At 45.8% G+C, this 17624-nt stretch overlaps 1 protein-coding gene across 1 annotated transcript in view; it reads left to right on the top strand.

The window, feature by feature from the left end:
- The window catches only part of LOC308333365 (dnaJ homolog subfamily C member 9-like), an 18373-nt gene extending 2382 nt beyond the window's left edge, over positions 1 to 15991 (top strand). The window contains exons 2-7 of the mRNA XM_080789732.1: positions 1514 to 1722; positions 2040 to 2180; positions 9360 to 9530; positions 11203 to 11286; positions 14176 to 14256; positions 15048 to 15991. Of these exons, the coding sequence (XP_080645858.1) occupies positions 1549 to 1722; positions 2040 to 2180; positions 9360 to 9530; positions 11203 to 11286; positions 14176 to 14256; positions 15048 to 15209 (813 nt within the window). The 5' untranslated portion in view covers positions 1514 to 1548 and the 3' untranslated portion in view covers positions 15210 to 15991. The remainder of the gene's footprint in view (positions 1 to 1513; positions 1723 to 2039; positions 2181 to 9359; positions 9531 to 11202; positions 11287 to 14175; positions 14257 to 15047) is intronic.
- Positions 15992 to 17624: the final 1633 nt, after the last annotated feature.

Here is a 17624-nt window from a genome sequence, read left to right as displayed (position 1 = left end):
GTGACTGACTGTTGCAAACGATACAGAGACACCTCCCTGACAATAACGCCGAGACAGCTTGTTTATTTCTGGACCACAACGCTTATAGTAGACGATATTAAGATCACCCCATGTTATTCTCCATAGAGAAATTACTTCCGCGAACCAGGAGGGGAATCGTCGGGATGAGCGAGTTACGTCAGGACTTCGGTTCTCTATGAATAAAATTACCTTAATAAGGTTAAGGTAATTTTATTCATAGAGCACCGTGATGTTTGGGATCCACTGATGTAGGTATTAGGTAACATCAGTGGTGCTCACACTACATTTTATTCCACATGCCATTCAATGCAGAGGAACATATGCTGCATAGTAGTAGTGATTGTAGTAACCACGCGTGGCCAGAAGGTGGCAGCAAAGTCAATCTTTTAATGATAAGTAGTCTTAAACCTGTCTTTTAGTAACACTGGATTTAGATTCCAGGTTCAACTGGCGTGCATTCAGTTGGTTAATTCTTTATTTTAGTCTATGTTTTATTTGATTACTAGTCAAAGGTAGGGTATGCTATTAAATGTATGCAATTAAACCCTATGTTTCTACCCTATGTCTACCCCCCCCCCCAGATTCAAAGATCTGAAACAATACATATTATTGAAAGATTTGAGTTAAAAACGTTCGCTCGGCCCCGGGCCGTGGCTCAGCGGTCCAGAGGCACCTTGGCTGGTATAACCCTGTCTGGCACTCGGTTTCCGCGCTACGAGCTTGTAGATAGCTCTTGATCACTCGGTTTCCGCGCTACGAGCTTGTAGATCGCTCTTCATCACTCGGTTTCCGCGCTACGAGCTTGTAGATCGCTCTTCATCACTCGGTTTCCGCGCTACGAGCTTGTAGATCGCTCTTGACGTAAAGTTATACTTTAGCTGTTGAACAAAAACAGCAGATGTACAAGCTGCTGCTCCTACATATATATACATAGTATATACAGCTATACTGCTGATTTTAGAAGAAAAAAACCATTAAAATCTGGCGCAAATCTTGTAATATCTATACAGTGTTCTTTCAGAGCAAACGTTTTTTTAACCCCATCCTGGGCTGGAAACCCCTTTTTGGTGTTTTAACCCATTCTGACCTGAGATCAGATTTAAAAAAAAATGTCTTCTAATGTCAGTCGCTCTTTGATTTTTCAAAAATAGCAGACCTGCAAGCTCATAGCGCGCCTGCTATAACACCAAAATGGGTTCCCGCCCAGAATGGGTTAAGCATTGTGTTATAATTTAGCTATTGGAAAATAGCAGATCTACAAGCTCGTAGGAGGCCAAATACATGGGGGTCCCTGACATGAAATAGTTTGAGAATCACCGACAGAAACTGTCATATTTAGAAGCCTTTAAAAAAAACAGAAATCGCCCTCAGGTATGAATGGGTTAAGTTTATTATATGCTAATGATGCGGGTCAGGGGTCATCGAAAAGGTCACACGGAAGGTCACCGTGGTGCCAGGCTCCGTTCTAACGCCCGTCTGTCATCACGCAGAGGTCAAAGGTCACAGAGGGGTCACCCAGAGGTCGCCATGGGTCTGTTGGACCAGTGCCAGGCTCTGTTCGGGACGTCCGGCCTCTACGAGGTGGTGGGCGTGGCCAGGACGGCGTCGGAGGCGGAGCTACGACGAGGCTACTACAAGAGCTCTCTGAGGGTCCACCCTGACCGCGCCCCCGACGACCCCCACGCCACCGCCAAGTTCCAGGTACCCCGCCCCCAATGATCCCTGACCCCTGACCACACCCCCAATGACCCCTAACCCCTGACCACACCCCCAATGACCCCCAATAACCCCTGACCACGCCCCCAATGACCCCTAACCTCTGACCACGCCCCCAATGACCCCTAACCCCTGACCACGCCCCCAATGACCCCTAACCCCCGACCACGCCCCCATTGACCCCTAACCTCTGACCACGCCCCCAATGACCCCTAACCCTGTATCCTAAAGTGGTGTTGTCCTCACAGCTATTGTAATACAAACGTGTGTGTGTGTGTGTGTGTGTGTGTGTGTGCGCGCAGACCCTGGGTAAGGTGTATGCAGTGCTGTCAGACTCCCAGCAAAGGGCGATCTACGACGAACAGGGAACCATAGAAGAAGACTCTGAATCCGTCGACTCAGAACAAGACTGGAGCAAATTCTGGAGAGTTCTGTTCCCCCAGGTACCACACACGCACACACACACACACACAGACACACACACACACACACACACACACACACACACACACACACACACACACACACACACACAGGCACAGACGCATGCACACACACAGGTACACACTAGGCATGTGGAAAATAATCGATACGTATCGATACATCGATTATGACGTGCGCGATGCGAGTGAATCGGTTCATTCACTGTGTATCGGTCAAATTGACGGGTGAATCGTTCGCGGAGTGCTTGCATCGGTAAAATCCGTGGCTGCACCGTTTTTTCATGGTAAATCTCACCCTATCCTGTGTTTCCGAGGCGCATTGAAGTTGAACGTACCATCAGAAAAGGAAGGGGAAAAAAAGGTCTCTCGCAGCGCACACACAGGGCGTGTTCGGAAATAGCGCACTGAGCCCACTGTGCAATGCAAACTAATAGGAGAGTGTGCTCCGGTGTGGTATTTCCGAACGCGCCCACAGTCAGTGAACAGAAGCTACCGTACGACGGTGCAGAGTAGACACGTTGAGACAACAAACAGACTCAGACTATAATGAGCACCCGCGACCAGGGCTCGACGCTTAGCATTTTTCCAAGTAGCACGTGTGCGCCTAAGTTGAAAAATCTAGTAGCACACAAATTATTTTAGGAGCACGATGAAAAGTTATCAAATAATGTGTTTTTGAGGGGCGCTATAGCCCCTCCTATATACAGCTTTAGTCCCCACACGTCTCAATATTTGCCATTGACAATGAACAGAGAAATTAGGTCAAAATTCTGCTAAATATGACGTAAATTAAAACATGATGTATGATGATAAGAGTGCGCCTCACTTCACACAGGTGTGATTTTTCTTTAATAAAGTGATATGAGGTAGGGGCAGGCAATATGACAAAATATTATATCACAATATCTTTTCAGAAATTATCACAATATTGATATTCATCTGGATATCATATTTCTTTATATAATCTATATAATCAATTTGTTTTTATACTGATAGACTATTAGTTTGGTATGCAGATAGATAGATAGATAGTCAATTCATTTTATGGATGGATGGACAGACTATCCGTTTTTATCTTGCTGTTCTATCATGTGAGTGTGACATTTAGTGCAGAGGCTACTCGATGGTGAATTAGTAATGTTGGCTTTGACTGCTTCAGTTCAGACAGAAAATCCGACTTATAGGCTTTTTACGTTGCTCGTTATGCAGGCCAGTGAGGCCACTGACTAGCTCTGGTCCATAGCTAGCCACTGACTAATATATCCAGCCAGGTCGGTCATTCGTATTGCGCTGCTGCGCACACGCTTTTAGCGAGGTGCTTAGCAAGGGTTGTTTTGGTATACCGGTATACATCAATCCGTCCACTCCATGTGCGTGCGCACGTGCACTCTTTACGTGCGCGGCTGCACGCTGTTTCATCCACGTTTGGTTAAAAGTTATATCAAGTGATGTTTTAACATTACAAACTTTAGTATTCAACGTGTCGGGGTCCTAGCAACTCCTTCTGTGCTACCAATACATGCTAATGCTATCCTGTTGCGTTCGCTCCGCTGCTGACAGGGAAGAGAAGAGAACTGATCAGCAACACAGGGAGGGGAGGGGCGGTGCCGGTGGGAGCAAAGGGACAGATCTTCAAATGAAAACCGCATTGAGCCGCGACACGTTGTTAGCTTGTAGCTCTGCTCTTTTTGGCGAACGACACCGCCGTTCAGAAATATAAATGTAGGTATAGAACCGCGACTATAGAATGTGCACTTGCTGTAGACAGAGACTTGTCTTTATCACGATTGAATGGTCAAATCCTGTATAGTCGCACCTGTGCTACAAATTTAATTTTACAACTCGCACAGTGATATTTTTAGTCGCAAATGCGAGTACCTAGTCGCACTGTCGAGCCCTGCCCGCGACTAACAGAAGTGAGCCCCACGCATTAAACGAGAAGCACCACCTTTACTCTTTAGCTTTATAAAATAGCTGTCCGAGTACTGTAGCTTTGTCCGTCGATCAGTTGACTTTTCACTGTAGCGCTGCGTGCTGGACTGCTGTTAATGATCCACACTCCACAGCTGTGCTTGCTGATTATCCGACGCAAATCTGCGTCGCGATCATCATCAATTTGTAATTAAAGAAAGCTTCTGCAGTCTGCACACACGTGTACAACAACAACAACGCCACAGCTGGGTGTACTGCTTGCGTTTAAAGTCGACAACAACGCCACAGCAGGGTGTACTGCTTGCGTTTAAAGTCGTTTACAACCGTTTCCCAACTTTCCACTGTCCAGATTTCCCCTGCTGTTCTCTGGGATAGAAGCCTTATTTATATTCTGCAGCAAGACGGTGTCGCACGCCTAAAATTGCAGATCCACAAGCTCACAGCGGGGCGTGGATGAGACGCGTTGTGAGCTTATACATCTGCTATGTATTTATAACGTTAATAATACATGCAGGCCAGGGTCTTCAATGTTTTTCAGGTCAAGCCAAGGACCACTTAGCTGAGAGTGAGAGATCAAGTAGGGACCCCCATATAGGCAATTATATTATAAAACTGTTGCAGATTAAACTAGACATAGACTTGTTTGACAGCACTAAAAGTGTGACCTGTAATTTTTGTTTTGTTTATTTGTTTCTTTTCTATTTATATGTTGGTAACATTAATTGATGAACGATAGGCTATTACATTTTAATCTCTTGAACCCTCTATACTCAAAACCTCAAATTGACCTTTGAGATATAATTATTATACTATAGCCTATGATTATTAGTAATCTAACAATTCCACAATAACCAGCAGAGAGCAGACCCTTTGTTTACTTACAGAATTCTACAAGTTGGGTTGTTTGAGATGCAGAGCTATAATACTAACCTACAGTAAAACAATAAATTGCTTTGAATTTAAATGTAATGCATTTTACATGTTTTGGGAAATTAATAGAGCTTTAATATAAATCCTTTCTATCGTGATGAATCGCCATCAAATCGCATCGTATCGGTAGAGGGGTGAATCGCATCGTATCGCATTGATTTGAACTAAATGGTTATCGCATCGCTTCGGGAAGAGGGAGAATCGTATTGCATCGTATCGCCAGGGGATTCCATGTATCTCTAATGTATCGTATCGCTGGCAGTGCATCGAGATGCGTATCGAATCGTGAGATGAGATGAGATGAGACGAGATTCACATGCCTAGTACACACACGCGCACACACACGCACACAGGCACAGACGCACGCACACACAATTCAATTAAATTCAAAGGGCTTTATTGGCATGAGAAAACATACGTTTACATTGCCAAAGCAGAAAGAACAATACAACAATACAGCAATACAATCAAAACAAAAATTATGTACTTTGAAGGTCAGAATCTTCAATAGATCAATTTCTATGTATACCAAGATCACTCGATGCAGGTATAGTGCAGGAATATACACAATGGTTAGTCTTTAGGGTGGTTGTGTTCCATTTGATATCCTTCTCCTATCACAGCAACTCACAAATCTTGCTGCTGTGTTTGCACATTGTTGTACTTCGCCCAGCAGATATGGGAGTTTTTTGTCATTGGTCATGTTTTCAAAATCGCTGTGTGTGGTTGTAATCTGTGGGAAGTATGTGTCTCTGATGTCTTGGTACAATGGACAGATGGTTAGGAAGTGTAAGTCGGTTTCCACTTCGTTTAGTGTGCAGTGGGTGCATAGTCTGTCTTCTCTCGGGATACAGGTCTGCCTATGACGGCCTTTCTCGGTCGCGAGACTGTGCTCACTGAGTCTGTACCTAGTTAAGATTTGTCTTTGTTTTGGGTCGGTCACGATGCTCAGGTATCTGCCACTGTGTATTCTCTGTTTAGGGCCAGATAGCATTCTAGTTTACTCTGCTTTTGTGTTGCTTCTTTCCAATGTGTCAGATAGTTTTCCCTTTGCTGTTTTATAATTTGGTTTAGTCCAATGGGTTTTCTATCTCGTGGCTCTGTTTGTGTTTGTGCCCGGAGTTCCAGGGCCAGCTGGCTGAGGGGGCATCTCTCTAGAGTTTCACTGTGTGTGAGTGCCTTGTTATGGAGTGCATCTAGGTCACTTTCTTTTAGGTGGTTGTAGAACTTAAGTGCTCTCTTTTATATTTTGATTATGAGTGGGTATCGTCCTAATTCTGCCCTGCATGCATTATTAGGTGTTTTTTCGCTGGGTACGGAGAATGGATTTGCAGAGTTCTGTGTGTAGGGTCTCGGTTTGGTGTTTATCCCATTTTTCCAGGTCCCCAGATCTCGCAACCATATAGAGGGTAATTGGTTCTATCACAGAGTCCAGTATTTTAAGCCAGGTTTTAATTGGGATGTCTATTTTTATGTTTCTTTTGATGGCATAGAATGCCCTTCTTGCCTTGTCTCTCAGGTCCTTTACAGCTTGGTTGTAGTTCCCTGTGCTGCTGATGTTTAGGCCAAGGTATAGGTATAGTTTTTTGTTTGTTCTAGTGGGATTGTATTTAGGAAAAATTGGTGGTTTTGGCGGCTGGGCCGTTTTTGAAATATCATGATTTTAGTCTTGGTTAGGTTCACTGTCAGGGCCCGTGTCTGGGAGAATTTGTGTAGGAGATCAAGTTGCTGCTGTAGTCCTTCTTTGGTTGGGGACAGCAGCAGCAGGTCATCTGCGTAAACCTCAAAGTAAGCATTTGATTTCTGTGTTTGCCAAGGGGATGCCTGGCGCTGTAGACTGTTCTAACGTTTTTGCTAATTCAGGCTGCATCCCTGTCTAACTCCACGGCTTTGGGGGAAAAAAGTCTGTGTGCTTTTCGCCTATTCTAACTGCGCATTTGTTGTTAGTGTACATTGATTTTATGATGTCATAGGTTTTTCCCCCAATGCCACTTTCCAACAGTTTGTACATCAGGCCCTCATGCCAAATTGAATCGAATGCTTTTTTGAAGTCGACAAAGAGGGAGAATAATTTGCTTTTGTTTTTGTTTATTTGGTTGTCAATTAGGGTGTTGAGAGTGTAAATGTGGTCTGTTGTGCGATATTTTGGTATAGGAAGCCAATTTGTGATTTGCTCAGGACATTGCTTTCAGTGAGGACATTTAGGGCTGTATTTTGCGTGTCTTAAGTACCAGGTCTTATTATCTAACTTGAGTAAACTAAAGACCTGGAGGCGTGGTCAATGCTCTTTGGCCACTCAGAATAGCCAAAGAGCATTGATCACGCCTCCAGGTCTTTAGTTTACTCAAGTTAGGGAATAAGACCTGGTACTTAAGACACGCAAAATACAGCCCTTAGAATTCTGTGCTTGAGGATCATGCAGAGGATCTTTCCGAGGTTGCTGTTTACACAAATCCCGCGGTAGTTATTTGGGTCATATTTGTCTCCGCTTTTGTGGAGTGGCGTTATCAGCCCTTGATTCCATGTGCTGGGGAAAATCCCAGAGCTGAGCACGGATTATTTAGGAGTTTTAATATGGCCAGTTGGAATTTGAGGTCGGTGAATTTTATCATTTCATTTAGAATGCCGTCTGCCCCACAGGACAGGCCTTCTTTGTTTTAAGTGTTTTTATTTTGTCTTGTAGTTCTTTTCTATTCTGGTATAGTCTTTTATGGCTGACTAGGTTTTGTAGTTTATCTTTTATTTGTTTTTGCTATTTGTTCTTCTCGATTGGGCCAATGAGGCTAGAAAAATGGTTCACCCATATAAATATATCTCCATGTTGGATGGGTAGTTCGTCCTGTTTTAGCTCATTAAGTCTGTTCCAGTTTTACCAGAAACCGTTTGTCTGTATGGAATCCTCAATATCTTGCAGTTGGTTTCTAACATGTAATATAACAATAATAGATGGATAGACCTGTAGATGTGTCTCCTGTAGACGTGTCTCCTGTAGATGTGTCTCCTGTAGATGTGTCTCCTGTAGACGTGTCTCCTGTAGATGTGTCTCCTGTAGATGTGTCTCCTGTAGACGTGTCTCCTGTAGATGTGTCTCCTGTAGATGTGTCTCCTGTAGACGTGTCTCCTGTAGATGTGTCTCCTGTAGATGTGTCTCCTGTAGATGTGTCTCCTGTAGATGTGTCTCCTGTAGATGTGTCTCATACATAGACGTGTCTCCTGTAGATGTGTCTCCTGTAGATGTGTCTCCTGTAGATGTGTCTCCTGTAGACGTGTCTCCTGTAGACGTGTCTCCTGTAGACGTGTCTCCTGTAGATGTGTCTCCTGTAGATGTGTCTCCTGTAGATGTGTCTCCTGTAGACGTGTCTCCTGTAGATGTGTCTCCTGTAGACGTGTCTCCTGTAGACGTGTCTCCTGTAGATGTGTCTCCTGTAGATGGATAGACCTGTAGACGTGTCTCCTGTAGACGTGTCTCCTGTAGATGTGTCTCCTGTAGACGTGTCTCCTGTAGACGTGTCTCCTGTAGATGTGTCTCCTGTAGATGTGTCTCCTGTAGATGTGTCTCCTGTAGATGTGTCTCCTGTAGACGTGTCTCCTGTAGATGTGTCTCCTGTAGATGTGTCTCCTGTAGATGTGTCTCCTGTAGACGTGTCTCCTGTAGATGTGTCTCCTGTAGATGTGTCTCCTGTAGACGTGTCTCCTGTAGATGTGTCTCCTGTAGATGTGTCTCCTGTAGACGTGTCTCCTGTAGACGTGTCTCCTGTAGATGTGTCTCCTGTAGATGTGTCTCCTGTAGACGTGTCTCCTGTAGACGTGTCTCCTGTAGATGTGTCTCCTGTAGATGTGTCTCCTGTAGACGTGTCTCCTGTAGACGTGCCTCCTGTAGATGTGTCTCCTGTAGACGTGTCTCCTGTAGATGTGTCTCCTGTAGATGTGTCTCCTGTAGATGTGTCTCCTGTAGACGTGTCTCCTGTAGATGTGTCTCCTGTAGATGTGTCTCCTGTAGACGTGTCTCCTGTAGATGTGTCTCCTGTAGATGTGTCTCCTGTAGATGTGTCTCCTGTAGATGTGTCTCCTGTAGATGTGTCTCCTGTAGATGTGTCTCCTGTAGACGTGTCTCCTGTAGACGTGTCTCCTGTAGATGTGTCTCCTGTAGATGTGTCTCCTGTAGACGTGTCTCCTGTAGATGTGTCTCCTGTAGATGTGTCTCCTGTAGATGTGTCTCCTGTAGATGTGTCTCCTGTAGACGTGTCTCCTGTAGACGTGTCTCCTGTAGATGTGTCTCCTGTAGATGTGTCTCATACGTAGACGTGTCTCCTCTAGATCAGCTCTCAGGACATCGTGGACTTCGAGCGGACCTACGTGGGTTCCGAGGAGGAGAGGAAGGACCTGCTGAGGATCTACAGAGACTGCCAGGGAGACCTGAGCCTCATCCTGGACCACGCCCTGTTCGGGAGCCACGCCCACGAGGCCAGGATCACCGGGGTGCTGCAGGTGAGGAAGCCACGCCCTGTGTGGGCGGAGCCACCACCACGAGGCCAATAGGATCACTGGGATCAATGTTGATTTCGTCGACTAAAACTAGGAGGAGAAATGTTCGTCGACCACCTTTTTTCTCTGACAAAATACATGGAAACGACTAAAACTAAGACTAAATATACCGGCAATTTTGTCAACAAATACAAACTAGACAAAAATGTTAGGAAGGGACTAGTGGACAACAGATCCGCGCAGTGAGCTTGTAGATCGGCTATTTCATTACGACGGCATCAAGGCCCGACAAAACACATTTTGGTCGACTAATAGTCCAACCAAAATCCTATGACATTTAGTCGACTGAAACTAGACCAACGCTAAAACATCCCAGGCGACTAAAATGTGACTAAAACTAAATGAAAACTATTCAAGGGACTAATGACTGAAACTGAAAATCCAATAGGCCAATGGGATCAGTGGGATGTGTGGTGGGAGTTTTTGATATCGCCATTAGTAAGTAAACGGTAAATCAGGAAGAAGCGCTGACTCAACCATCAGGACTCGAACTCTGTGTGGAGTTTGCATGTTCTCCCCGTGTCATGATGCTAAACACCACAAGGGGTTCCCGTTCAGAATGGGTTAACCCATTCTGACCTGAGATCAGATTCATACGAGGTTTCCACGGGACACACACTGGTCTGATGAACCCATTCTGACCTGAGATCAGATTCTAAAAATGTCAGTCGTTCTTCGAATTTAAAAAAAATAGCAGACCTACAAGCTCGTATCGCGCCACTCGGTGGCGCGATATGAGCTTGTAGATCTGCTATTTTTCAATACATAAAGCGTGTCATGATGCTAAACACCAAAAGGGGTTCCCGTTCAGAATGGGTTAAGCATTATGTTATACTTTAGCTATATTGGAAAAATAGTAAAAATGCGGCACAAATCTTTGAGACTTTCAGTTTTATTTTTATTTCGACGTCAGGATACTTCGGCTAGCTGTTAGCATAAACCCCCAGCTCCCAGTGCCACCGTGCGCGTTCACTTTAACAAGTAGGAGTCGTCGTCCCCCCCCCCCCACACACACACACACACACACACACACTCTTCAAAAGCGTTTACATGGCGGCAGCGTCGCGGTACAAACGGCAGGAGTCCGACTTATGGCGGTTTGAAAATACTCCTTTCAAGTGCTTTGCACCGATCCCATAGCTGTGACGGTGGAGCGTTGCTATAGCCAAATTCCAACACCCCAAATCTCGGCCACTCGCTCACTCACACTCGTTCACTCCAGCATGGTGGTGTTACGGTGACATTGGTGACCTACTGAAATAATGTGAAAATCTTGCAGACGTCACATAATGTCAAGTGTCCGAATAAAAATCGTTGCGGTTTGTTCATTAGCAAAGTTCAACCTATAGCGGTATTCAGGCCACATATTTAAAGACCTCCATGTAGTTGTGTGAAGTCCACAAGATGGTAACATATTTCGGCAGGTCACCAGTTTCACCATGCTGTAGTGAGCGAGTGGGAGTGAGCGAGTGGCTGAGATTTTGGGTATTGGAATTTGGCCTATGGGAACCGGGACGCTGCGGTTAGAGTTAGACGTGGAGTCCACGTGGAGGTACGCGTCTATACGGACCTGGGAAAGAAAGAGTTAACACACGGTGTCCTGTCCTGTCTCCAGGCAGCCATCGACGAAGGACAGATTCCTGCCCTGAAGGAGTTCACGCACGAGAGCAGCAAGAAGAAAGCCTCCAGGAAACGCAAGGTAACGCAGGAAACACACGTGCGTGCGTAACATGGTTAATAGTGCTTCCACTTGTCCAGGCATTATAGAGCGCCGCAGTCCCGCCCCCTCTCAGAAAAACGAGTGGCCCAGGAAATGAAACCCCAATCATCGGCACTTCCCATCGGCACTTCTAATATAATTTATTTAAAGACGGCTACGCCGCGGACAAAGCCAACTCGGATCGTGACGAATCATGACAATGAACACAATGTTTTGGGACGATCAAATAATTTATAAGACGAAAAACAAAACAAATAGTGTTGTCTCCTGCCTTTATTTTCTTCTTTCTAATGATTTGATCGGCCCCAAAACATTGTGTTCATTGTCATGATTTGTCACGATCCGAGTTGGCTTTGTCCGCGGCGTAACCGTCTTTAAATAAATTATATTAGAAGTGCCGATGGGAGAATGCATTGGGGTTTCATTTCCTGGGCCACTCGCTTTTCTGAGAGGGGGCGGGACTGCGGCGCTCTATATTGTATTGTGATCCAATGTTCTGTCACTTTAAGAGTTCAGGCGGTTGACGTAACCTATGACCTATAACCTAATGACGTAACCTTACCGCACTTCCTATTGCATACTGGCTTTGAAAGCGCAAACTGATATTGTGGAAAACGTATTTACGAGTCACAGAGCAGAGCAGTGATTTCCTCGTTGTCTTTTGTACAGAGAATAAATCTACTCACTGCTGAGATCCTGGTCTATGGTGCTTCATATAACACCACGCAAGATCACGTCTGTTACACGTGCGTGCGCGCGCCCCCCAAAAAATATTATCCTATTGCTGAAACAAGTTTAACCCATTCTGACCTGAGATCAGATTCATACCAGGTTTCCACTGGACACACACTGGTCTGATTATAACCCATTCTGACCTGAGATCAGATTCATACCAGGTTTCCACTGGACACACACTGGTCTGATGAACCCATTCTGACCTGAGATCAGATTCTAAAAATGTCAGTCGTTCTTCAAATTTTTCAAAAATAGCAGACCTACAAGCTCGTATCGCGCCACTCGGTGGCGCGCTATGAGCTTGTAGATCTGCTGTTTTTCAATAGCTAAAGCATAACATGATGCTAAACACCAAAGGGTTCCCGGTCAGAATGGGTTGAAAATGTACCTGAAGAGGTTTGGAATATCGGCGCTGTGTTTGTTTTAATTGTATATGTATGTAGTAGGCATGTAACGATTCACTCTACTCACGATACGATACGTATCACGATATGAGGTTCACGATACGACTTTTCACAATATTAAAAAATATATATACTTTAAAGAAAAAATACAGTTTTTTTAATTTTATATAATTTATCTTCCCCCCCCCTGAGATTTTTTATTTAACTACATTGCAAAAGAAGTAGCATTACTTTTGACAGTGCAGAAACATAATTGCCTTCCTTGATGAGCATCAACGACCATCATCACCTGGGCACAGACACAGTCACACACAGCTCCCCTCTACAGACACAGTCACACACAGCTCCCCTCTACAGTCACAGACACACACAGCTCCCCTCTACAGTCACAGACACACACAGCTCCTCTCTACAGTCACAGACACACACAGCTCCCCTCTACAGTCACAGACACACACAGCTCCCCTCTACAGTCACAGACACACACAGCTCCCCTGTACAGTCACAGACACACACAGCTCCCCTCTACAGTCACAGACACACACAGCTCCCCTCTACAGTCACAGACACACACAGCTCCCCTCTACAGTCACAGACACACACACAGCTCCTCTCTACAGTCACAGACACACAGCTCCCCTCTACAGTCACAGACACACACAGCTCCCCTCTACAGTCACAGACACACACAGCTCCCCTCTACAGTCACAGACACACACAGCTCCCCTCTACAGTCACAGACACACACAGCTCCTCTCTACAGTCACAGACACACACAGCTCCCCTCTACAGTCACAGACACACACAGCTCCCCTCTACAGTCACAGACACACACAGCTCCCCTCTACAGTCACAGACACACACAGCTCCTCTCTACAGTCACAGACACACACAGCTCCCCTCTACAGTCACAGACACACACAGCTCCTCTCTACAGTCACAGACACACACAGCTCCCCTCTACAGTCACAGACACACACAGCTCCCCTCTACAGTCACAGACACACACAGCTCCCCTCTACAGTCACAGACACACACAGCTCCTCTCTACAGTCACAGACACACACAGCTCCCCTCTACAGTCACAGACACACACATCTTTTTATTTCAATGAATCGATTCATATCGTCGGGATTAATATCGATATATCGTTACATGCCTAGTTTGTGTGTGTGTGTGTGTGTGTGTGTGTGTGTGTGTGTGTGTGTGTGTGTGTGTGTGTGTGTGTGTGTGTGTGTGTGTGTGTGTGTGTGTGTGTGTGTGTGTGTGTGTGTGTGTGTGTGTGTGTGTGTGTGTGTGTGTGTGTGTGTGTGTGTGTGTGTGTGTGTGTGTGTGTGTGTGTGTGCACTTCCCATTGCAGTCAGAACTGCAGCATCACTCCCAATCTTCCTCCGTAGTCTGAAAACCCAACCTTTTCAGACTCCATCATGGCCCATAGCACTTACTCTACCCTAGATAGCAATTCTGTAGACTTGGATAGCATTTGATACAGACTTATAGCATGTTATGTAGACAGCACTATAATTGCATTGTATGTAGTCATAGCACGTCATAGTACATATGTATAGCATAGTATAGTATATATGTATAGGTTTATATGTATAGTTTCATTATATAGATATTCCACTGTTACGTTCTCAGCTCACGCATGTTTCATGATAAATGCTTTTTATGTGATGTATTCCCATGCTTTGTGTGTGTGTGTGTGTGTGTGTGTGTGTGTGTTCAGGCTCAGAGGGAGGAAGAGGAGTGTGAACAGATGAAGAAGGAGTTGGGACTTGAAGAGAACAGTCTCACAGCACTCATCAAGGTACGTGCACGTGCACACGTGCACGAGCACAACATTCCTTTCATGCTTTGTAGCTGCTGCTGTACAACCCAGATTCGGCACAGACGAGGGACTGAATTATTTTTCGCTCCTATGCCACCGAAAAAAGGGAAAGCAAAGCTTTTGCACACCTACAAACGACAGGTGCGTAGGAGATGGGTACGGTGCCCCAAAATTGAACATGGAAAAAACAACCGCACACTGTCTTCAAATGCAGTGACCACCACTTATTAGGGAAATAGCAAAGTTTCGGCCTATGCGGCCTTCATCAGGCTATCTTTGGCCTCCTATGCCACCAAAATGTGGGGAAAACGCCCTAACAACAGTCATTAAGACATCCCAAATCCCTTGACTCCTTCAAAACCGCTCTCAAAGGGCCCCGATACGAACTGGCCCCCGTAAAACCTGAATCCTTCCCCCTCACTATGTATGTTTCTTTTCCCCTTTTTACCTACAGTATATCTGTATGTCTCTAAGGACGCTTTCACACCCAAAGTTCGCTTAGAAGGTCCGGATCAAGGACCAAATATTTGCGTTTAGATTTTGGTCCGTTTTGGTGTTCACGCTGGACTTTGTAAAGCGTACCACATATGTAAATAAATGACACGTGGACATGTTAAGCCAACCAAATAGTGAAAAAAAATCACACCTGTGTGAACCGAGTGGTGCAACTCCCCTCTCTCGTGTGTGTGTGTCGTGTGCGTGCGTGTGTGTGTGTGTGTGTGTGTGTGTGCGCGTGCGCGCGCGCGTTTGCTTACGTGTCCTCCCTACAGAAGAACAGTGCGACCAGGGAAGCAGGCTTCAGCTCTCTGCTCAGCTCTCTGGAACAGAAATACTGCCAGAAGAAACCTTCTGCCTCCAAGAAGAAGAACACCACCACCACCGCCTCCTCTTCCTCCTCCAAGAAGACAGGGGGCAGCAGAGGCAAGAAGTAAAGACTCGTAGCCAGATGGCGAACGGCGGTTTCCCCGTCGTTTCTCTAGAGCTGAATCTCGGCCACTCCCTCACTCCCCCCCCCCCCCCCCCCCCAGCATGGAGGTGTAGCGGTGAAACTGGTGACCTGCTGAAATACGAGCCCATGGTGTAGACATATATATTAACCCATTCTGACCGGGCACCCATTTTGGTGTTGGCATCATGTTATGCTTTAGCTATTGAAAAATAGCAGATCTACAAGCTCATATCGCGCCACCGAGTGGCGCGATACGAGCTTGTAGGTCTGCTATTTTTAAAAAATTCGAAGAACGACTGACATTTTTATAATCTGATCTCAGGTCAGAATGGGTTCATCAGACCAGTGTGTGTCCTAGTGGAAACCTCGTATGGATCTGATCTCAGGTCAGAATGGGTTAAGGTGGATTTCTCCTCCATCCAACCATATGAAACATAGCGTTCACGTATGAAACATAGCGTTTTAGCGTTCACGTATGAAACCTAGCGTGTACGTGTGAAACATGAACGTGTGCAATGATAGTCAACGGACCAGCGCTGGCCCGAGTTGCAATGACAAATTGGGCCAATATGTCTCTATTAATATATACTCTACGGTCTCGACCCCTCGGGGGTGGTCCCCAAATTATTTGGGGGGAGGTCCCCAAAATATGTTTTTTTTTTTTTTTAAGTTCTGTCCAAGTTTAATGGTTGTTATATTTGTACAAGCAGAACTTCAGCCCTATGTCATAAAACAGCTGTTCTCAACCTGTGGGTATAGGGACCACCCCCCCCCCCCCCCCCCCCCCGGAGACCCCACTTTGAGAAGCACTGCTTTAAATGACCTGGAGAGTTCTGTTGGCCCTGCCAGTGAGCGCTAGCTAGCTACAGAGTGGGCGTCCATAGACTGCCAGTGAGCGCTAGCTAGCTACAGAGTGGGGTCCGTAGACTGCCAGTGAGCGCTAGCTAGCTACAGAGTGGGGTCCGTAGACTGCCAGTGAGCGCTAGCTAGCTACAGAGTGGGGTCCGTAGACTGCCAGTGAGCGCTAGCTAGCTACAGAGTGGGGTCCATAGACTGCCAGTGAGCGCTAGCTAGCTACAGAGTGGGGTCCGTAGACTGCCAGTGAGCGCTAGCTAGCTACAGAGTGGGCGTCCGTAGAATAATGTAGGTCAAACTGGGGGTCCTTGAAATTAAACGGGTTGAGAATCACTGCTAGAGCCGTAAAAATCTTCTCTCATGGGGGGTCCCTGGAATATCTTTTCAAATGGGGGTCCACGGGGCTGATTACTGCCAGTTCCCTTTAAGATGTTAAGGGGTGGACTGGCCCTTTAAGATGTTAAGGGGTGGACTGGCCCTTTAAGATGTTAAGGAGTGGAGTGGCCCCTTTAAGATGTTAAGGGGTGGAGTGGCCCTTTAAGATGTTAAGGGGTGGAGTGGCCCTTTAAGATGTTAAGGAGTGGAGTGGCCCTTTAAGATGTTAAGGGGTGGAGTGGCCCCTTTAAGATGTTAAGGGGTGGACTGGCCCTTTAAGATGTTAAGGGGTGGAGTGGCCCTTTAAGATGTTAAGGGGTGGACTGGCCCTTTATGATGTTAAGGGGTGGAGTGGCCCTTTAAGATGTTAAGGGGTGGAGTGGCCCCTTTAAGATGTTAAGGGGTGGACTGGCCCTTTAAGATGTTAAGGGGTGGACTGGCCCTTTAAGATGTTAAGGGGTGGAGTGCCCTTTAAGATGTTAAGGGGTGGACTGGCCCTTTAAGATGTTAAAGGGTGGAGTGGCCCTTTAAGATGTTAGGGGTGGACTGGCCCTTTAAGATGTTAAGGGGTGGAGTGGCCCTTTAAGATGTTAAGGGGTGGACTGGCCCTTTAAGATGTTAAGGGGTGGAGTGGCCCTTTAAGATGTGCGTCCATGTTTTGTTGTTCAACAATTCATTCTGATGTGAATAAAATGTTTTGTTTTGGGTCACTTGGGTTACCATTGATTAATTGATTGATTGATTGAATACGTGAATTAGTCATAGATGTAAACGGCACAGAGCTACAGTCACATTAACACACCGAGGTTACGCCCGGGGTTATTTAATCCATTAAATCAGAACGCCCGGCGATTTATAGCAGCGACGGACCGGAAGTTATCCCGGATGTGGCTGAAACGGGACCGGAAGTTGTCCTGGATGTGGCTGAAATGGGACCGGAAGTTGTCCCGGATGTGGCTGAAACGGGACCGGAAGTTATCCCGGATGTGAGTACAGTAGGTCTTAAAGATCAGATTTAATAACATAGTTGACAGTAGGTCTTAAAGATCAGATTTAATAACATAGTTGACAGTAGGTCTTAATTAAGATCAGATTTAATAACATAGTTGGCAGTAGGTCTTAAAGATCAGATTTAATAACATAGTTGACAGTAGGTCTTAATTAAGAT

Source organism: Protomyctophum bolini (genome assembly GCF_963924005.1).
Source record: "Protomyctophum bolini genome assembly, chromosome: 18".
Taxonomy (NCBI): domain Eukaryota; kingdom Metazoa; phylum Chordata; class Actinopteri; order Myctophiformes; family Myctophidae; genus Protomyctophum; species Protomyctophum bolini.
The sequence above is the reverse complement of the archived record's forward strand: the minus strand, read 5'-3'. Positions and strand labels throughout refer to the sequence as shown.